At 48.2% G+C, this 21,904-nt stretch overlaps 12 protein-coding genes across 12 annotated transcripts; 7 read left to right on the top strand and 5 right to left on the bottom strand.

Moving 5' to 3' along the window:
• On the bottom strand, positions 1 to 1,091 carry K452DRAFT_16533 (uncharacterized protein). Its single transcript, XM_033535713.1, has 2 exons — positions 163 to 1,091; positions 1 to 75 (listed from the first exon to the last, which is right to left on the bottom strand). The coding sequence occupies exon 1, from the start codon at positions 916 to 918 to the stop codon at positions 496 to 498; it is 423 nt and encodes a 140-aa protein (XP_033391196.1). The 5' UTR covers positions 919 to 1,091; the 3' UTR covers positions 1 to 75; positions 163 to 495.
• A 157-nt stretch (positions 1,092 to 1,248) lies between these two features.
• K452DRAFT_260619 (uncharacterized protein) lies at positions 1,249 to 2,595 on the top strand. Its single transcript, XM_033538539.1, has 2 exons — positions 1,249 to 1,720; positions 1,784 to 2,595. Exons 1-2 carry the CDS (start codon positions 1,339 to 1,341, stop codon positions 2,557 to 2,559), a joined length of 1,158 nt encoding a protein of 385 aa, XP_033391195.1. The 5' UTR covers positions 1,249 to 1,338; the 3' UTR covers positions 2,560 to 2,595.
• A 1,596-nt stretch (positions 2,596 to 4,191) lies between these two features.
• On the top strand, positions 4,192 to 5,212 carry K452DRAFT_281479 (uncharacterized protein). Its single transcript, XM_033539496.1, has one exon. It carries the CDS (start codon positions 4,608 to 4,610, stop codon positions 4,944 to 4,946), a length of 339 nt encoding a protein of 112 aa, XP_033391194.1. The 5' UTR covers positions 4,192 to 4,607; the 3' UTR covers positions 4,947 to 5,212.
• A 240-nt stretch (positions 5,213 to 5,452) lies between these two features.
• Positions 5,453 to 6,814, top strand: K452DRAFT_303518 (uncharacterized protein; the record flags this gene model as incomplete). Its single annotated transcript, XM_033542735.1, has 2 exons — positions 5,453 to 6,430; positions 6,482 to 6,814. The coding sequence occupies 2 exons, from the start codon at positions 5,453 to 5,455 to the stop codon at positions 6,812 to 6,814; spliced, it is 1,311 nt and encodes a 436-aa protein (XP_033391193.1).
• A 1,940-nt stretch (positions 6,815 to 8,754) lies between these two features.
• K452DRAFT_293187 (uncharacterized protein) lies at positions 8,755 to 10,104 on the top strand. Its single transcript, XM_033541518.1, has one exon. It carries the CDS (start codon positions 8,795 to 8,797, stop codon positions 9,752 to 9,754), a length of 960 nt encoding a protein of 319 aa, XP_033391192.1. The 5' UTR covers positions 8,755 to 8,794; the 3' UTR covers positions 9,755 to 10,104.
• Positions 10,026 to 10,814, bottom strand: K452DRAFT_313963 (uncharacterized protein; the record flags this gene model as incomplete). Its single annotated transcript, XM_033543716.1, has 1 exon — positions 10,026 to 10,814. One exon carries the CDS (start codon positions 10,812 to 10,814, stop codon positions 10,026 to 10,028), a length of 789 nt encoding a protein of 262 aa, XP_033391191.1.
• Positions 10,815 to 11,327: 513 nt separating this feature from the next.
• Positions 11,328 to 11,973, top strand: K452DRAFT_281471 (uncharacterized protein). Its single transcript, XM_033539495.1, has 3 exons — positions 11,328 to 11,360; positions 11,413 to 11,469; positions 11,521 to 11,973. The coding sequence occupies exon 3, from the start codon at positions 11,526 to 11,528 to the stop codon at positions 11,715 to 11,717; it is 192 nt and encodes a 63-aa protein (XP_033391190.1). The 5' UTR covers positions 11,328 to 11,360; positions 11,413 to 11,469; positions 11,521 to 11,525; the 3' UTR covers positions 11,718 to 11,973.
• A 603-nt stretch (positions 11,974 to 12,576) lies between these two features.
• On the bottom strand, positions 12,577 to 13,561 carry K452DRAFT_239296 (uncharacterized protein; the record flags this gene model as incomplete). The annotated part of the gene is made up of 2 exons (XM_033537718.1): positions 12,577 to 12,980; positions 13,033 to 13,561. The coding sequence occupies 2 exons, from the start codon at positions 13,559 to 13,561 to the stop codon at positions 12,577 to 12,579; spliced, it is 933 nt and encodes a 310-aa protein (XP_033391189.1).
• Positions 13,562 to 14,825: 1,264 nt separating this feature from the next.
• Positions 14,826 to 15,433, top strand: K452DRAFT_215462 (uncharacterized protein; the record flags this gene model as incomplete). The annotated part of the gene is made up of 2 exons (XM_033536240.1): positions 14,826 to 14,963; positions 15,047 to 15,433. Coding segments are annotated over 2 exons (525 nt in total), but the record flags the coding sequence as incomplete, so codon positions are not given.
• A 2,058-nt stretch (positions 15,434 to 17,491) lies between these two features.
• On the bottom strand, positions 17,492 to 18,133 carry K452DRAFT_293185 (uncharacterized protein). The gene has a single exon (XM_033541517.1). The coding sequence runs from the start codon at positions 17,712 to 17,714 to the stop codon at positions 17,502 to 17,504; it is 213 nt and encodes a 70-aa protein (XP_033391187.1). The 5' UTR covers positions 17,715 to 18,133; the 3' UTR covers positions 17,492 to 17,501.
• A 1,886-nt stretch (positions 18,134 to 20,019) lies between these two features.
• K452DRAFT_303516 (uncharacterized protein) lies at positions 20,020 to 20,424 on the top strand (the record flags this gene model as incomplete). The annotated part of the gene is made up of 2 exons (XM_033542734.1): positions 20,020 to 20,027; positions 20,220 to 20,424. The coding sequence occupies 2 exons, from the start codon at positions 20,020 to 20,022 to the stop codon at positions 20,422 to 20,424; spliced, it is 213 nt and encodes a 70-aa protein (XP_033391186.1).
• A 79-nt stretch (positions 20,425 to 20,503) lies between these two features.
• On the bottom strand, positions 20,504 to 21,026 carry K452DRAFT_16436 (uncharacterized protein). The gene is made up of 2 exons (XM_033535704.1): positions 20,882 to 21,026; positions 20,504 to 20,829 (listed from the first exon to the last, which is right to left on the bottom strand). The coding sequence occupies exons 1-2, from the start codon at positions 20,902 to 20,904 to the stop codon at positions 20,544 to 20,546; spliced, it is 309 nt and encodes a 102-aa protein (XP_033391185.1). The 5' UTR covers positions 20,905 to 21,026; the 3' UTR covers positions 20,504 to 20,543.
• Positions 21,027 to 21,904: the final 878 nt, after the last annotated feature.

Raw genomic sequence — 21,904 nt, 5'->3', positions numbered from 1 at the left:
GGAGCGCTAGTTGCTACGTTCCCTTCTGATGGTTCGTGTGTGTTGTATATACTGGCAGGTGACGCCGCGGAAAACCTGTAGGGATTTGTTAGTATGGAAAATATACGCGGAAAGGGTTGATATAGAAACGTAAAAGAAAGGGTTTGGGGAGGGGAAGCGTACTTGGTCCGTTACTGTAGTGACTTCCTTGTAGGTCACCTGCTTGCCTTGGAAAAGCTCAATGAATTTCTGAAGGTGCCAGACAGTGACTCGCGCTTGCTTTGATAGCGGAGGCGGAGGCGTTGGCGCCTTTATGGCGCGTGGTATTGCTTGTAGCCTGGTAGGAGGCGTGTACTCGAGTTTCAAGCAGATGACTGCGCTGATGTTACCACGCGATTCGTGTATATAGTCGTCGGCGATAAGGGGTAGGTCCTTAGCCTTCTAGCTATACGCGACCTCGAAGACGATGGAAGGCCAGCGTGCCTTGCGGTGCTGGAATTGGTTATCTGGTGCCTTTTAGTCTGGACGAAAGGGCGGCATGATGGAGGGTGACGTGAACGGGTCGGCGTCGAGGTTTAGCTCGTCGGTGTCGGTGTCGGAGGCATCGAAACGGATGCTGCAAGGACGCACGCCTTTGAGAGCGGAGCCTAGCTCTATAAGATGTTGAGCCCTCAGCTTAGCTAGCTTATCATCGGTCCGCTTCACAATAAAGGCGTATAAGCAGTTATGGAGAGGTGTAGCGGCCATGCGAAGAATGAGCTCCTTGTTGGCGCTGCTGTAATCGTAGCGAGCCTTGTCGTTAAACCAGCCTTTGAAGGGCTTGTCGCGATCGTCACCAATGCGCCGTAGCAGCTCGGAATACGTCTCGACCGAGACGCGGTATTTAGCCCAACGCGGCGACGGATGCTTCCAAGCACCCCGCCGTCGTCTCCACAACATCTCCCTACTGGCGCAGCTACGCTCGTACTACTGCGGTAGTTTCTACAGCTAAAGCTCCACCATGCCTTATATATGGCGCCTTTACCCATGTTACAAATCTATCGGAGCGAAGTGCCATGTCTATAGGCTGAAGCTGCGGGAAGGAGAGCTAAGCTGCGCGAAGGCGACGTCGGTGATCGGAATGAGTGGGGGCGGAGAGAGGCCACGTCTGAGCGGCGGCTCCAGTACTCATATCATTGGTGAACTAGAAGCACAGACCTGGTGCTGGCCTGCTACATAACACGCACCGGCTAAACATAAGAATGTGAGCTTATCTTCACATTAGTTACATTCTCACGCTATCCTCAGCCTCATCATGATTCCGTATGTTAATCGTTGGTGACCTACGCTCACGAACGGGCGTCTTTCCGTTGATACCTTATGTCCTCCGAAGAAGAGTCCCGGCGCATATTTTTCGCTTATCGCACTGTTTTTACAGGCAAAAACGCTCGCTTGCGAAAAGCGAAACATATCCGTCGAGTAGCTCTTCAGCACTGGCCTAAACGGAAAGCTCTACTCCAGGGTTATGGATTTCGCAGGACTGTCCGTGTTCTTAAAACTCTTTTGACTTCTGGGAGGTTTGAATCTCAAACAGCGACCAATACAAGGCTCAATAATACTACCGTCAAGGATACTCAAAAATGCGACAAAAGCATAAGATTTACGAAGAGTGCGGTAGTACCTCATGCCAGGCTGCTCCAACAAGATATGGACACAACAGACTACAAGATTGAAAGCATCAGTCAGGAATCCCAAGGGATTAGTAAGTCATCAAAAGCCTAGCTCTCAACCTATAGGCGAGGTAGCTAACGAACGCTAATTATAGAGGCCTCAAAAACACCGATCAAAGGAGAAGACAACATCTCTTTCTCTGTACAACGAAGCCAGTTCCCATATAAGATTCAACATGATATCCTATCTGGAATCCAAAATATTCTTGAGGAGTCTTGCTTCGATTTCGCTAGACAGCGGCTTCCTACGGTACTCAGTGAACAGGGGTGGACATGTGCAGCAGCGGGAGAACTGACAGCGTGGCTCTTTATTTTTAAGAGGCATTCTAATTCTGAAAACCTCCCTTTCCATAATAGCACATTCGACAGCATATCTTCGCACTTAAGGCATCTACGCAATACCGCAGTACACCGTACGCCGCTACCTACTGGAGAGCTAATAAATCTCCTTCAGTATGCAGTAAAGCTCACGGACATGCTACGAGATCCTGTACGCACTCGAAAATTACAGGATCTTCTTACCCAAGTCCAGAGCCACCTCCACGAAATGGAGCAGAAAAAGATGCTGCTAGAATCTGAAATCAGTTCACAGCTATTCCGAATACAGAAGCAGCAGGAAGCGCTTGATATTAGAAAAAACTACCTTCTTGCCTATGGTGCTGAAGAGGAATCCCGCCTTACAAATATCGCGGGAGAACTGCTACAAGGATTAATTGAGCGGATACACACAGTGAACAATGATTTTCAAAGCAACGGTGGATGTCCCAAGGAAACCAATGTAGACGGAGTTATTTCTAGTCATGATCTCAGTTGGAAGGTGGAAGAAGAAGACATTGAGAGTGACGAAGAGCGTTTAATGTTAGAGCTTTAATCATGAATTCTAGTTAAATTTGGATGAGTTCCTGGGGAAAGTATTCGCTAAGAACTTTTAACAGTAGAACATTTAAACTGTGATATATCATACTAGCTACTACTGCGGAATAATACTGTCCCGAAAGCCCACCGGAGATAAAGAAATGCTAGCAATTACGACGCTAATTACCCAGCGGGTTTGGAGAAGAGTACGGAGAATAAATAATTTTAAAATAAACCCGGTAGTTGGTACGCTGTAGGTTGAGTAAGTTAATTATTAGTATATAATGTATAGATGATACGTTACTTCGCGTCACGTTGTTCCGCTTCGAGTCGCTTTAGAATTCGAGTTCGGATATCAATACACGTGCCTTAGCCCGGTCGGGAGGCGTATTATTAAGATTTAAGCCGATCGCAGCTTGAATACTACCGCCAGTGCCGCAGATATAGCCCTCAGCGACTTTATGCAAGCCCTGAAGCTTCTAGTTATAGTCCACTTCGACAATAATGGAGGATCAGCGGACTTTGCAATGGTAGAACTGCCTGTCTTGCGACCTTTCGTCTTTACGTAAGACTAATGTAAAGGATAATATAGAGGGTGAAAGAGGGGTATCGTAGGCACGTTAGCATTGAGACTAAGCTCGTCGGCAACGGTCTCGGTGTTGGATTCAGCGTCAGCGTTAAGGCGGACACGGGTGTTGCCAAGGGATCCCACGCCGGCGAGCGGGGAGGTTAGCCTAGGCGATACGGCCATCAGTTCATCTAGCCTGCTATTTATCCGCTTAACGAAGCTAACGGTTAAGCTTTCATAGAGAGCGAGCGGCGGAGCTATGCGAACAACAAACTCCTCGAAGGCGCTACTAATCGTACCGCACCGTGTCGTTAAACCACTCGGCGAAATCGCTGTTCTACTCGACCTAACCTAGCAGCTCGGGGCACTCGTCGAATGAGATGTGGTACTTTACCCAGCGGCAACGGGTGCTCCCACGCCATCCACTTTATGTCCCTAAGCGTGCGAACGAGACCCAACATATCCGGCGCGGGGAGAAGCGTTCGCGGCTTTAGGCGTGCGGAATTTGACAACAGCAAGAGGGGAAGAGCCCAGAGGGGTGGACGTAATTATAGTAAGGTAGCTATGTAGCTAGCGGTAGTACTGTATTAGTAGGCGGCGGGCATGAGGTCGTACGTCGCGCACGCGCTTAAGTAGTTATGTTGCGACCGTGAGAATAGGAAGAGCCCTACAATTCGGCGTCGGAACTCACCGACAGGGCCCATCAACAAAGAAACTTTGCTACACCCCAGTACGTCGCACCCCTTACAGCACAACCATGGAGTTCTTTTTCACAGATCGAATCAGCGGACAAGCACCTGCAGGCGCCAATCTCTCGCATGACCAGTGCGTCTCAATCATTACCGCCGGCGGTCTGGGCCACAGCCAAGATGAAATCTCAAGGATCACACATGTTCCCAGGACGACCGTGCTGAACACGCTTCACCGGTTCTCAACAACACAACAAATCGATCCAGACCCAAGGCCAGGACGTAAAAAGATCCTTAATATACGTACTCAATGACAGATAGTACGTCGTATTAACAGGAACCCTAAAGCAAGCTATAAAAGAGTTATAAAATTGTAGTAAATCTACAATATACCGTGTTCTAAGAGATCATAATTTAATAAAACGGCGTGCTAAAGAGAGGCCTTTTATTACTAAAGAGAGCGCAAGAAAGAGATACTAGATGGTGAAGAAATATAGAAAGAAACCTAAAGAATACTGAGATAACTTTTCTTCTGTGATGAGTGCTCTATTCAAAGAGGCTCTGGTAAAAAAGCAGAGTGAGTATTTTGCCGGCTGGGTGTTGGAAAGTTCCATCATGACAAGACTAAGTCCCAGGTGCAAGGGAAACAAGGATGCTGCATGGGATGGGCTGGGTTCTCGCTCCGGTACGGTCTGAGCGAGTGTGTGGCCATTTGTCCGCGATCCCAAGTCGAGAAAACACGGTTACTCTGCGAGGAGTTACCTCAAAGTCCTTCGCAGGATCCTTAAGACAACGCTGGATCCAGAAATGTGCTTTGTGCAGGACGATTCGTCCATCCACACAGCTAAGCATTTCCGCCAGTGGCTGGCCAAGCATGGCATTCGCCCGGTCGAGCATCCGCCATTTTCCCCTGACCTCAACCCTCAGAAAAACCTTTGGTTCCTTCTCAAAGTGAAGCTGATGGAGCTGCATCCTGAGCTGGAGACATTAGACGAAAGTCGGACCAGGGTTAAAGCCCGGCTTCGAGCGTGGCTGCCCGGGGCGTGGGAGCAGGTAACGGAGCTGACGCCGGCGGCCCTAAGCCACAGCGTGAAGGACCGGTGGGAAGCTGTTTATCAGGCGAAGGGCTATCAGACAAAATATTAATAAGAATTGACTAGGCTGTCGAATCCAGGTCGAATTGAGTGACGTGCAGTGCCGTGTGCTGGTCAATGGGTGGTGTTTCGTTTGTTGTGCGACCGTGCGAAAAGTTGATGGCCCACTGTCGGTGAGTTCCGACGCCGAATTGTATGACGCGAAGGAGACTGACGCCTGTCATGATCCTTTGATTCGATCTCATTCTAACTCAGCCATCATCGTCTGTGCCTTGTGTGTGCGCGTGTGCGCGTATAAGCGCGTGGAGGGTGGGTACGGGGGGTGGGAGGGAAGGTGCGAGCGACGGCTAGATCCTGGAGTGGCGGGCGAGGTGGTGGACGCGTTTGTCGTGTCTCGAGCTCCGGTTGTTGTGGGGGATCGCCGCCAACCGCTCGCCTAACACCACGCTCCGTCCAAGGGTCCTTCATACCGCGCCCTACCTACGTACATAAGCGCCCGCGACCGCATGTCCACCCCCAAAAATGCCGTCGTCCAACCACTCCGCTTCCTCCTCCACCATGGCTGCGCTGTCCACGCCACCGAGGTCCTTCTCTCCCACTGCTGCTGCTGCTGGATTCCGCACGCCCAAGACCGCTTCTCGCCCTCACGGTCGCGCACCTCCGCGCCCGGCACTCCCGCCCTCACCTGCGCAAACCAGCTCACCAGGCGACGTGACTGCGACCGAGACACAGACCGAGATCAATCCGGCCGTGCCCCAACAGATCGGTGTTCCAGGCCTCATCCGCACCCTCAAGGATATACGGCAGGGCGTATGGAAGCATCCGTCGCCGGGTTGGGCAAAATACAGCGTGTCAGTCGAGGAATACCATAAGCTGCTCGACAAGATCGAGGAGGAGGACGACTTCGCAAACTGGTTCTTACATACGGTCCGGTGCGATTACAGCAACTGCTACGAGGAGCTTGTTCTTCGAGTGGGTGGCCCACTTCATGTCCATGAGACAATGTGCAAGAGCCTCGAGCGTCGGATCGAAGCCGAGCTGGAAAGGCTAAAGGCCGTATCTCTCGAGTTAGCCTCCGTCATCGCCGATATACGTCCCCGTGGGAGCGCCGCAGTCCCCCTGAATATCAACGGCGCTGATGCTGATATCGACACCAACACGCCCTCGTCACCCGCCTTATCAACCATTGTAAAGCTCTCGCGTAAAGGCAACAGGTATCCAGACGCCCAGTACAGCAACAAGCACGCAATCTGGTCCTCTCCCATCATTGAAGTGAGCCACAGCCAGAAGCTCAAGGACCTATCTGGACTCGCCAAGGATTTCATCGCTGGGTCTGAGTTTAACATCGAAGCCATGGTTGAAATGAAGCTCGAGTACACGCCTCCGGGCCGGGTTACTGCGCCAGCACGCGGCATGAAGAAGTCCCAACCATCGAAGAAGGCGGTCGTTACGGTATGGCGTCCAGGCGTTGTCACAAGGAAAGACTCTACTGGAACGGAAAAGAAATTCCAAGCGCCCGTAAAGGTTATGGACGAAGTACATCTTCCTATAGGCCCTACTTACATCTTTAACTAACACTCCTCACAGGCCTTCCGCAGCGAAACCGGCAAGCATCTACCTGGTACCCTTCGCCTCCCGCTTGAATGTTTCGTGCCTCTAGACGCCATCGACCTTGATACTATCCCACAGGAATGGCGCCCCCTTATAGAGGCCACTACCATCGACATCTCCTTCGCAGACCTCTGCAAGGACCTTGAGGACGGAGAGGAGGAACATATGCGGAAAGTGAATATGATCGGGGGCAGGAAGAGGCCAATGTTCGAGGCAGTAAGGCCATATGAAGAGGAGATGCGGGCGAAGAGAAAGAAGATGGTGGCTGGAAGCATAGAGAGGGAGGACCCGGCTTTCCGCACTCCGTAGGGAGCAGAGGTACTGCTACACCTGATATCCTTCCCATATGTCCTTCGCAGCTGGCTTCGAGTTCCAACAGCAAGCTGGCCTCTCCATTCCTCTGCTTCCCTCACTTGGCACCCACTTCATAAGATGGCTTCCAGCACTTACTACCGGCATTTCCTTCCAGTATGACACTACACCACTTTTAACATTGCGATACCAATATCGCTGGTCACGATTTTCGTCAACACTGCATTCTAGGCGTTTATTAATATACCCCTTTCAGCACTCGCCTGCCGCCATCATTTCGCTTCACACTTCACGGCACGAACTACAACACTTCCACTACAACATAATGTGGCACAATCCGTGGTACCAGTTTCGGTGGTAGTAGAGAGGTATAATCGGCACATAAGAAGTATCTCTTAGCCCTTGGCCTATCAATTCGCATGGTACTGTATACATGCCCAGCACAGCGCAGCTGTTTCGCAAAACTAACCAGAAAAATGACCAAGGGAAAGACAACCTCGGCGCACTTTGCCTGCGAGCCTAGGTTGCATAGCGTTCAATGTATTGCGATTTTTGGTGGGGCTGTAGCAGCAGTGGACGGTGGGCTTTGGGGGGAGGTTTCAGCCATTTTTTTTTTTCTATTGTCTGCTTCATGTGTCTGTGGTTACAGCAAGTATGCGAAAAACGCGTGTGTTATACCAATAGCGATTAGAGCGACCGCGATTCTGCCCGGATAGGTTGTTTCTTATGGCGTTGCCAAACCATTCTATCTGGGCCGATCTGTAGAAAACGCCGATGGTCCATCTTCATAACCTCCAAAAAACTGTCGAGCGGGCGCCTCTCCCTCTGGAATTCTATTGTTTACACGATCCACCGGATAATCTCGCACATTCGCACCCAACTACTCTCGCTCTGGTTAGCCTTTGATCATATATCCGCATCGCGACGTCGGCACTACACTTAGGTCCTTCTGTCTCTAGATCCCTTACTACTCCAGCACCTAATCACAAGATTAGTAAAACACACGTTCCCTCCCTAATGGGCAGGCCAACCTGACAGTACTGGTATTGCGGCGTGTGCTGCGACGGTGGTGAGCTGGCTCACTCGTTTTATGCCACGGGCTCGTCGTACCAGCACACTGACCCGGACCATCCGTCAGACGCCTCGCGTCGTAATGTACCTCTGTAGCTGCCCGTCAAACTGCCTGCTCCGGTTAGCGTTGTGGTTGGCGCCGGGGCGGAGTGGGGCAGGGATGCGGTGGCGAGATACGCACGCTGCGGAAGGTAGACGGGTGGACTAGTGGGGCGGGTAGTTTAGGCGCAGTGGCCGGGGGATGTACCATTGTGCGGCTCGTGGGCTGTGTTCAGGGAAGCAAACACGATGGAGATGGAGGGGAGGGGCGGGAGTAGGTAGGTTAGTACTACAGGTAGCGGCCTAGCGGGTGTGCCCGAGTAAGCTGCGACACATAGCTTGCGTCGTAAACTATATAGGAACATCAAAACGGCTGTCGCGCGTACGGCGGGCACCGGACTATTGCTACTGAGAGTGGTGCTGCTATAGTTGCGTGCGGCTGCGAAGTGTTGCTGCTCCGCGCCGGACGCTCTCACTGAGCTTTTCTCAGCGATCTGACTTCGCGCTGTGCCGTCGGAAGATTATAAGATCCGAAAGGCGGGGACGGCCAGCAGAACCGTCAATCAATGAGTCGCCCAGCAACCGTAACAGCAGTCGCCAGACAAAATAGCTGCTCAAAGTATAACTGAACCACATGTGTGATGGATTTATTTTCAGTTGCAATAGCTACTATAGCATTGGCAACAGCTTTCGTGTTTATGCTTGACCAAATGCTAGCATGTCACGTGTAGAATATTTCTAGTGTTCGCGATCGCTTCTGTGCTCTCGTGACCTAACATAACACAACTCGCCACGTCCTTTTCCGCGCCCCCACCTACATTTATTCCCAACCAGTAGTGCCATCACGTCTCCTACTTCACCAGCGAGATGGAAGCTGAGTTGACCGGACTCACATATCCACGACTCAACTTAAGAGACTACACACTGGACGACAACAATCTGGCTATCGGCTGTCCGCTCGACAACGGCCATCATATCCGCGATACGCCTCAACAAAACCTCGGTGTATTAGATGCTTTGCCTCTCGAGCTCCTCCATATGATGGTTTCTCAGCTTGATTTACGCACTCTAACGGACTTTCGCCGCATCAACCGACGGGCTATGCAGGTGGTGGACTCTGTTCCTCAATATAAAGCGATTACTACTCACGCAAGTAATGCACTCCGTGGAATCCTTGCCATTGAAACGGGCCGCTGGATCACTTGCGAAACTCTCTATGACAAGCTGTGCACAGCTCAATGCGAACGTTGCGGCGATTTCGGCGGCTATCTTTACCTCCTTACTTGTAAGCGTGTCTGCTTCCTCTGTCTCTCTGAAGATGGTTCCTATCTTCCGCTTCGATACAGCCATGCGATCAAAAAATTTGGTATCACTCCGCAGGCAGTCAAGACGCTGCCTCGCATGAGGAGCATTACAGGCATATACTCGCCAAACGAGAAAAAGAGTCACAGGCGGCTGTGCTTAGTCGACTTCGAGACCGCTTTCCAAGCAGGAATTGAGCTTCATGGGTCCCAAGAAGCTATGGAACGGTGTATATCGAGTTCAGCTCAAGAGGGAGCCGGATCAACAACCCATTGGGGACGTCGAACACGGACCAAAGAACCTTTCGACGGCAAGTCTAGTAACGTGCTCCGGTTCCTGGCAATCGTATATGCGCCGGCGCTAAATCGAGTCACCTTGAAGTTGGAACGTGGTTTCTACTGTATCGGCTGTCAGAGGTCATACGGCTCCAGGCCGAAACATTTCAGGCGCAGATTTACGGAAGCATCATTTAAAGAGCATTTGGAAGAATGCGGTAATATTCAGGACGGCTATCATGTCGGATGATTCCTAGGTAACGGAACATTACCGAGAGTAAGGCTCTCAAATTGGGCAGATGATTTCACGTTGTATAAAGATCTAACAGTCGCGAAGGTCTCGTGTCCGGTGTACCAATAGAAGAACTCATCTAGTATGGAATGGTATAAAATTTAGACCATTCATGTCGATAATCCACGTAATCCACTCCCTTTGCGCTTTACTAAGAACAAATCAATCCCTACGAGAAAGGTCCATTTCTGCACAGACTTCAATAGGATGCTTTCGGGTTCTGTGTATTTCAGATGGCACCTCTTCCTACCAATATGCCTCCTCTACCAGAAGATTCATTCAGCTTCTCTTCGAGCGATTTAAGCTCGTTTTCAAGCATATCTGCATCCTCGCACCGCTGCGTATGATCGAAGTCGATCAATGTAGCCTTACCGTTATGAACGAGAAAATTGTATTTGTTAACATCTCCATGGATAATACAAAGCTGATGCAAGCGCGCCAATGTCTGTCGACATAATGAAAGGTGTTCTGGCGCTGCATGCTGAGCGCCAGGAACCTTCTCTATCAGGAACCCGATAATACGGCCATGCTCGCTTAAGTGCGCGAGAAATACGGGGCCAATGCCGTGACCATTGATCCACTGATACGCGCGCGTTTCGGCATCGCACTGCGCAACTTCCCATGCGAAGCGCGCAAATTTGGCCACGACTGGAACATCAAACTGAGGACACGTAGTTTCATAGACGTTGGAGCGGAGTTTACGCCCAAGAGAGAGGTCGAGGTAGTCGATGCAACGTGTATGCCAGGTGTTTGTAATCGAGGGCATTTTGTCTTTGATGACATGAAGACAGACTGCGTCCCCAGCTTCGACACTACGGGATAGGTGGCCTTTGTTCCAGTCGCTGGTCGGTAGGGGCGGTAGCATGGCGACTAGTGAAGGCTCAAAGCACATGTCGTCGACGGAGTAGATGCCGGGATCGATGTTGAGGTATTTGATGAATTTATCATCGATGAGGAGACGGAATTCGCTTGGGCCATCTGCGTCGACGCTGGCTTGGAGTAGCTGAATTTTCGACATTGAGGAGCTTCAGACCAGTATCAATGGAATAATGCAAAGCTTTTGGCTATATCGGAGTGATGCTTTTAGATAGGTGTTCTGTCGTGGCTTTTTCGTTTGGGTGCTATGAAAGATTTCCTAGTATCTATTTATGGAATCCATAGACATGATAAGGTGTTACCCCGCACTCCTAGTACCACCCCGCACTTATTAACCGCTACTACAATATTAAACATCTCTTACAAGAGCTTATATGTTCCACGAATAACTTCTAGCTTAAAAATTAAGCTATTTATAGGTAAATGCCTCAAAACGACGTGTTGGAGACGGGGATAATCATTAGTCGCTGGCGGTAAGCTTATGCAGAACCTAACTACTGGAACATAGCGGTATGACAACTTATAGACTAGCGATTGGCCATAACTCATAGAACAGCCAAGATGGTTCTTATTGGCTTTGGTGGCGCTTTCAGGGAAGGTGGGAAGAAATGTATAAATCTTATCTCCCCTCAAAAATTCTCTCCGCTGAAGCCAATTTTACTAGTACAATATCCACCAAGGTACCAAGGTCTGTTAAGTAGCCTTATTTATCGATTATTTTATTAACATAATCATAACAGCGTCCCTACATTCAATCAAAAAACATTATTTCTCAATTTATAAAATAGCGATACAAGGTACTCCCTTTTTAAACTGAATAAACGCTTAGCGATTAGTAACATTCGTAGCCGGCATGTGTATCCAAGACTATCGACTATACACTTGCGGGTGTAAGAAACTGGAAGAATTCCGCCAGTGTGCCGAGCGCCAGGGGACCAACGTCAAATGTAGCCCCGTGACCCAACAACGCCTTCAAGACTCAGTGCACATGTGTAGCCGGCACATGGTTAAACCAGGGAAAGACGAGATGCAACGACAGATCTGAATATTGGAGTACGAGAAGAGGCCATACGAACTTGGATATAACTGCGGTGGAAACAAGTACAGTTTAGAAGGCGCTACAATGGCTTCACAAGCGTTGGTCCATCAAAGCCGCCTAAAGGGCAGGTTGTCACAGAAGTGTAGTAAAGTTAGCAGTCAGCATTCAACGAGATGTTATACATAGAGATGTCGCAGCCTCTGTGACTAATCTACTAAAGGACAACGAAGTGTTTCCTTTAGAAAACTTGTTAACTTCCCATCCATAAATGAGATACAAGAGCTATATTCTCATCCGATGAGCCGGAGTTTGAATGCGTCTGCCTACTTGCAAACCAATTAACCGAGAGAATAAGTACATCGGCTAGTAAGAGTGGTTGGATTATCCCGGAAACCTCATTTCCATCCCAAAACTCTCAGAAAGATATTCCAATACAGAGGTAGTAAAGACCCTAGTAGTGCTGTTCGATCCTGTGATGGTTTAGATATTCTGGCTGAGTTTTCCAATTATCTTACGCAGAAAAACACTTCGCTTAATTCTACACGTTATAGGGGAATATTATTACCTCATCCAATCAAATTAGTGCTATGAATTACTAGTAACTTTGACACGAGAATTTGTCAGCCAGGATCACTCCGATAATACACGTGTTTCTCCCTAATATTTATTGTCACACAACAACCTTACTCCCTTACAGCACATTTATCTGCTGCAAGGAAGTAGGGATCTCAAAGAGAAAACGTGTTCTTTTAGATAGCAGCATATATACCTCTATAGGTAGCAGTAATCTAAAGGGACGAGCAGCGTCAAATTCCTCGCGCTAGCTCCATAGAATCTTAATTACATTTTGGTATCGGTGGCTGTCTTAGAGATGAAGTATCCCACATTTCCCTTCCACAATTGACCTGCGGGCGGTCTTAACACAATCAAGACAGACCCCTTGCCTGGACATTTTCCATCTCTGAATCTCCTGTCTCAGTCGCACGCTTAGACCTGAGCGCTTCAGCTCTTGACATTGACACTTCCAAGAAGTGCAAGAGTCGATGTATATCTCGGATATGCTGGAGACTTTATCCGCTATGTTTCGGAAACTTTGTTTCTCGAAGTTGTCATCGTAGGGATAAACCCCGTTTTTCTTGAGAGAACATTGATAACGGCCTATCGTACTCATGGTTTTTTCACAGTCAATTCCCACCAAGTTGCTGATCGGTTGCATAATAGCTCGGTGGAGTGTTAAACTGAGTCTCAGCTTCTCCACATTGAACGGTTCTGAAAGCTCTTAGTTTCATCGCTTTAAACACCATGCAGTAGGCTAACTTACCAAGGAGATCGTGACGTACGAGCTGATGGTTAGATAAAGCTGGAAGAGTATCGAACGGCCCCTTCTGGCGGGAAAGGACCTCTGCTGATATAACAGAGAATGATTTTGAAAGGTCAAGGACGTAGGCAAATAACAGTAGCCGATTGAGATCCTCAGAAGGAATCTCTTGAAAATTTCTCTGCAGCCATAGGGTTCCGTAGGCTCTCATTGAGCCGGTGCACTGGTACTTGTCGCATATATAGGCGAGTTTCTCCAAGCAAGACGGACTGGGTACCTGGGGAATTTCGTGGGCCCGGTGATGAATAACTTTACAAAAGATAATTAAGGCCTCGATATCGTCTTCGTGTAATGATATAGTCGATTGAGTGCTTTTTACCGTCTGTAATTCGATCCCCTCCTTGAAATTGGGCTTCATCATGGCTTCAAATACCGGCGACACCAGGCTGAGTACCTTCGAGGATACTGATATGCATTCATCCTCAACCTGCAATATCAAGTCTCCGTGTGGATCGATGATGACTGTGGTCATTCCCAGTATTACCGAAAGAGATTGTTGAGCGTAAGGAATAAGAACTTGGTGTGTTATCCGATAGAGTCGAACTGCCATATCACCACTCCTATATACCAAATCAATGCAAGAACAGGGATGATCGGTAGGTAGCCTGGAATTCATAATAGGCAACAACTTCAATTATAAATTACAATCCATAGACTTAAAGTATGTATAATCTACCGTTGCTACGCCCCTGAGCCACTAGTATGAACGTTCCATCGTGGAAAATTAGTGTCTCCTTGCATAATAAAAGACATGAAAATTGTAAAGCATTTAAAAAACAAAAAAACAAAAAATGAGTTCGGCGTGTCTAAAGTATAGCTATTTGACTTTAAATAATTCATCCTATAAAAAGCTGTTTTTCAAGGAAAGTGAAAGAAAAGGGAAGGTAAAAGACGAACTAATTATACTGTTATAAAGTCTCTCGGACTACTTTGGTAGCAGCCGTATTCCCTAGAGGTAGTAAATCTAATCGCCTCTACGATAGATTTTATCACCCCCAACACCCTCTACTCAGTTAACTATAACTCCTCTATGCATCGTGGAAACAGGCCTCCTTTACCCGCAATCAACGTTGATTTTGGTGGGAAGGCTCCTGGGGTGCAACATCGCGACTCTCGCCACGTAGAAGCAAGGCAGAAGTCTGTCCAGAATAAAGCAAGGATTGCTTTTCCTAATTCAACAAAGCACACAGAATGATGCAGCTGCTTTCCGCATGTAAGGCAAGATAGGTGCCAACGGCGATTTTTAAAAGGCTAGCAGTTCGTAGAACCAGTTTATAGGGTTTCTCTTCGGCAAATTTTTTATAGCCGGATAGGCTAATATAACATAAGTCATTTAAAAGCCTGTGAAAGAAACAATAATGCGGAGCAAGCGGTACTAAGAAGTTCATTATGGCGGTGAAATTACTTTGTGTTACACAAGCGTCTGATCACAGTGCCTTTTTGGCCTTGCCTCCTGCATGGTGTGTTTTTCATTTAAATTTTTGTCACCCTGAATGCGACGTTAACTTATGCCCTAACCCTTTGTGCAGGGTCGTCAGTATCTCTATTTAAAACCAGCTAATACTCCTCAACATCCTCTGCAGCCGCGTCTTGAAGAAGCAAACGACAGTTAAGATCATGTCTATCAAAGATTTTTCAGTGCATATGAGGGTGGGGATGAGCGAGTCAGTACTTTCCCCTCCTTGGCCAGATGAGCTTTATGGCTGAGTATGAAACAACTAATAACTGGATGCGGCAGGTGTCTAGACACTGGTAAATACTCGGACCTTGCAGTAAAGTGCAGCAATGGGGATATTTACAATGTCCACAAACTCGTTCTCTGTAGCCAAAGCAATGTGTTCAGAAATGCATGCGATCCTGGAAAGAATTTCAAGGTAAGAATACCGTTTCCTGTCTTTAAGGAACTTGCACAGGCCCAACTATAATATGTCTGTCACTAACCCGACCTGAAAAATAGGAAGCGAATGAGGGCGTCATTCATATGAATGAAGACAGCCCGGAAATCGTCAAGGCCTTGCTTGAATTCCTCTATCGATTCGACTATTCCGTTCCGGAAGATTCAGGCATGCTCTTTCATGTGCAAGCGTACGCCATGGGCGAGATATATGCTGTGGGTGGCATGAAGGACCTTGCTAAAGCGCGGTTTCGCAACAACGCTTTGGTATCTTGGGCTTGTCCAACGTTTCCTCCCGCTGTAAAAGCTATCTACAATACGACACCAGAAACGGATCGCGGACTAAGAGATGTTGCCGTTGAAGTCGCAGCAGCCCACGTCGAAGACCTTCTTAATGATGAAAGTTACCGTAATACGATGGACGAAGTCGGTCCATTCGGCAAGGATTTAGCGCGAGCCCTCTACGAATCGCGCTCAGTGGAGACAAAAAAGAATGGAGTATATGGATGCCCTGATGGGTGTGGACAAGATGTAGAGATGGTTTTGCCCACAAACCTTACATATATCCACTGTATATCCTGCGGTCAGCGGAACAAGTGCTCTTACTGGGAGGATAGGGAGCGTACATGATCGCCATCATCGCATGGTAGTGTAAATTAGCAAACTCCAAACTTGTACTCCGCGGAACGTAGGAAAGTTGATTAGCAGTTGGAAATAAAACTGTCGCAGTATTAAGCTTTTCTGTATTTTCTTCATGGCGCACCCTAAGTACAATGTTCTATAAATATGATGGAGAATTCCAAGTACGTTAAATGAAATATTATTTGGCGCGTATATCTACCGTCTGTTAATCTAAGAACTGTTACAAGAGGCCGTTTAGGGAATTCAGATTGCTGTATCAACCTAATCCGGATGGGGCCATGTTGGACTATTAGTCCATCTTTCTTTGCCTATTATTTTCTATATTCACTTTACCTTTTCGTTCTTTTAACACCATGCTACCCCCTGCTACATTTTTTATGAAAGCACATAAATACTCCACTAAACCCATATTAAAAGACTCGCTGCCGAGGACGCCGACAAACTAGTTAAACGAGCTGCATACCTAACTCCCGAAAGAATAGAACTAGCCTCGCATACTATAGTATATAAACTAAATCTGAACTCTATACGGAATGTGAAATATAGCTTAAGTCTACCCCCTCCTCCGCGAAAAACAGCGTGCCATCACCGCCACTGAAAGATAAGATGCAGTAATATCCCCCTAGTAATATCCTTATTGTACCATTCCCGTTCCTCGTTTCATATTTTGCGGCTCGCTGCCGTCTTTTAATGTGGGTGGCGATTGTGCCGTTGTAATACAACTTTAGGCACAGCTTTCGCTGAGACAATTATGACAAAGCTATACATATTTAACTGGGAGCGGTAGCAAGCTGCCCTTTCCTTGGAGTCGAATACTGGAATCATGTGGGTGGCCAGGGCATGACCATGTTGGAGTGCCTTCGCCGTCAGAATCGAGTCTGTTGGATGCAGGGAGCTGGTGCTGCATGCTACCGCCAAAATACCGCCCGGACGAACTGTGTAGGGCAAAAGCCATAGCTTGTTGAACTCGCGGCTGGATTGACTGCTTATCGAAGTTGGAACCTAGATTTCGTACGGCGTTAAGAGCCATCGTTAAAGCCGTTATAAAGCTTTCACCGCAGCCGCCTCGAAACGCCGCATCATATTGCATTAACCTCGAGAAGCTCTAGGACTATCCGTTTTGGTATCGGGTTTCCACTTGTAAATGCGGAGATACAGGTTTCGCCGAAGTCAGGACGACTTTTTCATGCCGACTTGACGCCGGGTTGTGCGCGTCCTGAGGTGACACAATAAGAAAGAAAAGTTCCGCGCCGAGGACGTCTTTGATCATTTATGCTGCATCTATGCTCGAAGCCAGTGCGAGTGGCCTGAGAGACGAGATGAGGAGTGGAGACGGGCTGAGACTCCCTGCAATGTCGCATAAGCCACCATCTAGCTAATTCTCTGCACGTCTCGATGCTATCCGGAGAGAAATGAATTCAGCGAACTCTAGAGTCGCCTGTGCGGCGCTTTTCCAGCCTGTCATCCTCATAATCAGTGCTACCTCCGTATGATGACCATGAAACCCCGACTGGTAAGTGATATGTAGATGTACGCCTAGGTATGGCATAATGGCGCGGGCTTGCTGCCCTGCTGGACTGCCGGTGTGTGCTGCGCCCTAAGGCTGATAAGCTAAGCTCGACGATAGAGAGTCGAGCGAACGCAGAGAAAATGCGGTATATAGCGCGTCAGGTTTTATTGATTCCTATTGGGTCGCTTACTCGCACGGCTGCCTGCGACGAGTACCTAGGTAATCTAGACTAAATATACCTAGTGGTGTCACGCGATAGTAATTTTGTCACGTCATCGGCAGTTCGTCGTCGTGGCAACCTGCGCTTATAACCTACGCTCAACCTGCACTCGACCTGCATTCAACTTGCGTCAACTTGCGCTCAACCTACACCCATCCTACAATTCCGACAATATAGTTACAGTATTGCTTGATACCTATGAAAGGGAAGAAATTAACGAAGGAACGTTTCGATGTACTCACCGCGGCTGCAAAAAGCGTTTCACCAGGAATAGCAATCAGAGGAAACATTCGGAAATCCATCATGAAGTTTGTCCAGAATGTAAAGAGATCTGGAAAGCCTCTGATAGGTTCAGTCATTACTGCAAGTTAACTTCAACGGACCGGATCTCTGTTAGAACAGCCTCTGAGGCTCCCGTAGATCCTTAACCATCTCCTACCGTGTCGCAGGATCCTGAAGGCTTTGTAGAGGCCGGGAAACGACACTTTCATTTGGAAGACTTCCTCTATAGTCGTGGTATCGATATAGAGTCTCTGCCAATCCTCCGAAGCCTTCGTACCGTACACGTACAGTACTACACATCCGTGACGGAAGAGGTGAAGGAAGCTTTTAAACATCTTCTAGAGCTTCTAGATGCGAGGGAACATTGGGATATCGGTGCATCCTATCATCTTATTAAACAGAAGTTTATAAGGAGTTTGTTAGGTCGCCGAGAAAAGGCATTAATATCTCTATATTCTAATAGAGTTTCCGTATACTAATAATTGTCTTTAAGGGTATCTAAATATATTCTTTTGAGGATGAAGGAGTTTTCGATACTGTTTCTAACGTCCTAGCCAATATCGAGAACGGACCAGACCCCTACGGGAGGATGGTTATAAATGTGGAGATACCGGATGCTCCGGCTTATAAGAATAAAATTCGCTCAAGGTTCGACGTTCAAAATAAGCAAACTTTCTTAGTAAACATGACACCCGATCTCGGTTTCGTGGATTTACACTAGGGTAAGCATCCTGCTATAGTAGCCATTGTCTAGCATCTGCTCACTAAATTTAGGAACTCTAAATAGATGATCTTACCCAAGTTAACACAGTCTTTGGTGGTTCGAAGCTTTAGCTCATATATCCTCCAACCAAAAGAAACTACCAACTTTGGGATACAACAGCTCCCAGGTATCGCTTTCAACAGATCTTCGAAAAACTCGAGCACGGAATTGCCCTCTATTTACCGGATATGACCACGGTCTTACTTCCGCAATTACACTTATATTGTGTTCTTAGCCTCGATGGTCTAAGTATAATCTGTGGCTAGCAGTTCAACGACCTTATAAGGTTTCAGCATAACATTGTAATGATGGCCTCTAGAATTAAACTTACTAGTAGCGAGGACCCTTTCCCGCTCTTTTAAGAATGTCTTTATACCACCTTAGACATCGGCTCAGCACAGATTCAAGAGAGAATACTCCGGATACTTAGCGAAGTCGCAGAACATATCCTTAATAGGACTAAACGGCCCACTAATCGACGGAAAGCTTTACTTGACGCACTCAGCTTCACCCTAAAGTTTCTAGTCTGTCCATTCTGTACCTTTAAGGATTATACCCAGCTTAGGACACATATTCGGGCTCACATACTTAAAGATCTCTAACTATAGTAGAGAAACTCTTCGTCGTAGGCTACCAGGCCATTAATGCACGAATATTCGCTATATTACCTTTGCTCTTTTATTGTTTTATCACCATTATGCCCCCTTACTACCTTCTACAAGCGAACACCTACTTATTCATGTATATAAACCTCGTTATCAGTTACTGTTTTATAATCAAGCCGCGTTTACATCTTATCTCACACGGCTTCACCCAAATATCAATATTTTCCTTTATTTAATCTCTTTCTCCTTATACTATCTCAGATTGAAACACCATAGTTTTTACTACTGGAGTATCTCATTTGAATAGTCTAGTCTAAATATTGCCTAGGGTGATAAGTCAGGATAAATGAATACAACTCAACCCAACTTAACTTAATCATATAGGTTAGGACGAAGGCAATAGTACAGGCACGGCTTATAGGAGTAACACCCACGATTTATAGTAGAGGCATCTTTTCCATGTTTGAGTTATAGATGCAATCCATAATCACAACATCGCTCCAGCGCTGTTAAAGGGCGAGAGTTCCCTTTTTAGCAAAAAAAAAAAAAAAAAAAAAAAAAAAAAAAAAAAAAGGTATAGGCCTAATCTAAAGGGTCCCACTGTATCTTAGATGTCCAGTTATATTTATCCTCTTCAAGCTCCTTCCCTATTCTTTGTATTGATGAGAGGTCGTCGAGGTGTAACTTCTTCATCTTTGTTGATAGTTAGTAGTATCAGAGCCACTGATCAGACAGTAGAGGTCTTCATGCAACAGCTGAGCACGGATGTGCCTTGGGCGACTAGCAACGCTAGGAGTGTCGACCTAAAGCTTTTGCTTAGGAGTCAACTTTCCGCGATTAGGGTGAGACATTGGAAACACGAATACCTTATGGGTATTCTAGGGGTCGGCAGGGGCTTCAATCTTCCATCTACTGTCGCTCAGCGCGTATCCGTGTTGTAGGGAGAAGGCCTTCAGGATATCTCTAGCGGCCTAGAGCTTGTCGTGGATGGTCTCTAGGTGTACGTCGAGATCTATGGCGGCGTAGGTGGCGTAGGTAGCCGCGAAGAAGTGTTAAGGTGTTGTGCGAAGACGCGTCGCGAAGTCGTGAAATCCCGAAGGTAACTTTCTATCGAGCCTTACCGAATTAGGCATCCGGTAGTTAAGGGGAGTGTCCCTAGTAAGCGCCCCGCGACATTAGGATGACAGCGCTGCTGATACTGCTAACTCTGATAGCGAGGACGCTCCCACTCCTCCTACCACCCCCAAGAAGCGTGCCAGGAAGGCGCTGGTCAAGAATGAGAAGAAGGACGCCAACACTACTGCCAACACCAACGGCGAGGCCACCACCAACGACAACGATAACGAGAACGAGAAGGGATCAAAAGCCTCCGCCACACCTATTTCTCCCTATCACCCCCAAGAAAAAGCGTACGCCTAAGCCCGAAAAGGAGGCCGGCACTACCCATCGCTGCTGCTAATGGAGACGTCATAATCCCCCCGCGCCTTAAGCGGCAAGTCCTGTAATAGGCGCTCCAGTCGCTCCAGGTACTTAGCCGCCTACACGGCCGGCTGGCCCTTTTCTTCATGTTTATTAGCGGCAGTCATCTCGGTCTTAATGCTTATCGCGACGGGTTTGCGGCGTAACGTGTCGTGGGCGGTGTCGTTGATTGTACGGGATGCGGTGGCAGGATGGCGGCGGACTTCGGTGTGGAGGAGGGCGTCGAGGCGGAGGGAAAGATAATAGCTGGGATCGAGGAGGACGGCGTAATTAACTATTTTGACTTCGACGAGGGTGCCGAGGTAGTCGCGCGGAATGAGATCTTTGGGGTAGATACGCGCGAGGGTGCTAGGTACTGTCAGTATGATGGACGGGGTCGGGGAAGGGGGGCTAACATAGCCTGCCATGTGATGGTCTCATGGTCGCGTAGGGTAATGTTTAGAACCTGCGCGTAGACTCTATTATTCCAGTTCGGCTCAGTAAACTTCGCGCTCTTATATTTGAGCGATATCTTCCGGGGGTCCTTGACATCGACTAGTTCGCGCTAGACTTCGAAGAGCGGGCGCGGGTTGGGTGTGTCGACGAAGTGAAAGCCACGGATTGTGGGTCGCTCGTTGAGGAGGTATTCCTGGATCGCTGGCTGGAGGTAATCAGCGATTGTTCACCTATACTGAAACAATGCTCACCTGGACCTCAAGCGGTATTACGCCCTAGGAGTGATCAAACTCATCCAGCGTCCGGCACTGTCGCCCGACTGTGTCCAGCTCACACTCAGCATCGCTTAGCTCCAAGTGTTTAACGCCCTTGTCGTACGTATCTGAGATGCACTTGACGGGGCTGCCCGACTGCTTGGTCATGTTGGTTGAAGTTTCCGACTGTGACTAAGTGTGTCCGCGGCTTCGACTTTTTGGATTGGTTGGCCGAGGAGGGGGCAGGCGAGGAATGTAAGACGGGATAGCTGGAGATGCATTTGCGCTCAGTAGATTTGAGTGTTTGGTCGGGGTCGAGGCCGAGGCCGGTGTCTATGTCGGCCATTAAGCGGCGGCGCTTCACGCGGCGCGGCTGCAACCGCGAATGCGGAGGGCGGAGCCGAGGACCAGTAGCGGCGCTCCAGAGAGTGTATCTGGGGAAGTAGCGGCTAGGATTATTTGGTTCAACCAAACCTCGACGAAGGTGTTGGATGGCATTGCAACAAGAGGGAGCAGGTGGGTGTTTGAGGGGCGGGCATGGTTAATTGATTGTTTGTCGCACAAGCACAAGCAGGACCGCTAAGCGGCGAAGGCAGGCAGGCGGGGGTTCGCTGATCCCGAATCTCAGCCGCGTGCGTCAAACGCCAGGCAGCGTACTCCCTACAAATCGTGCGCATCGAAACCCAACGCATCGCCCACTCTCGGCCTGAGAACGCCCAAACAAGCTCACA

Source organism: Aplosporella prunicola, assembly GCF_010093885.1.
Source record: "Aplosporella prunicola CBS 121167 unplaced genomic scaffold K452scaffold_107, whole genome shotgun sequence".
Taxonomy (NCBI): Eukaryota; Fungi; Ascomycota; class Dothideomycetes; order Botryosphaeriales; family Aplosporellaceae; genus Aplosporella; species Aplosporella prunicola.
Note: the sequence above shows the minus strand (reverse complement) of the source record. Positions and strands in the feature narration are given on the sequence as shown.

What these genes read in the sequence shown, in the direction of transcription:
- K452DRAFT_281479 (XM_033539496.1), top strand. Translation starts at nt 4,608, where the DNA reads ATGTGCTTTGTGCAGGACGATTCGTCCATCCACACAGCTAAGCATTTC.
- K452DRAFT_16436 (XM_033535704.1), bottom strand. Translation starts at nt 20,904, where the DNA reads ATGAGACCATCACATGGCAGGCT. An exon ending in AGACCATCACATGGCAGGCT is followed by an intron (nt 20,830 to 20,881) that starts ATGTTAGCCCCC and finishes AGTACCTAGCAC; the next exon opens with CCTCGCGCGTATCTACCCCA.
- K452DRAFT_16533 (XM_033535713.1), bottom strand. Translation starts at nt 918, where the DNA reads ATGTTGTGGAGACGACGGCGGGGTGCTTGGAAGCATCCGTCGCCGCGT.
- K452DRAFT_281471 (XM_033539495.1), top strand. Translation starts at nt 11,526, where the DNA reads ATGTGTATCCAAGACTATCGACTATACACTTGCGGGTGTAAGAAACTG.
- K452DRAFT_293185 (XM_033541517.1), bottom strand. Translation starts at nt 17,714, where the DNA reads ATGACTGAACCTATCAGAGGCTTTCCAGATCTCTTTACATTCTGGACA.
- K452DRAFT_293187 (XM_033541518.1), top strand. Translation starts at nt 8,795, where the DNA reads ATGGAAGCTGAGTTGACCGGACTCACATATCCACGACTCAACTTAAGA.
- K452DRAFT_260619 (XM_033538539.1), top strand. Translation starts at nt 1,339, where the DNA reads ATGTCCTCCGAAGAAGAGTCCCGGCGCATATTTTTCGCTTATCGCACT. An exon ending in TCAGGAATCCCAAGGGATTA is followed by an intron (nt 1,721 to 1,783) that starts GTAAGTCATCAA and finishes CGCTAATTATAG; the next exon opens with AGGCCTCAAAAACACCGATC.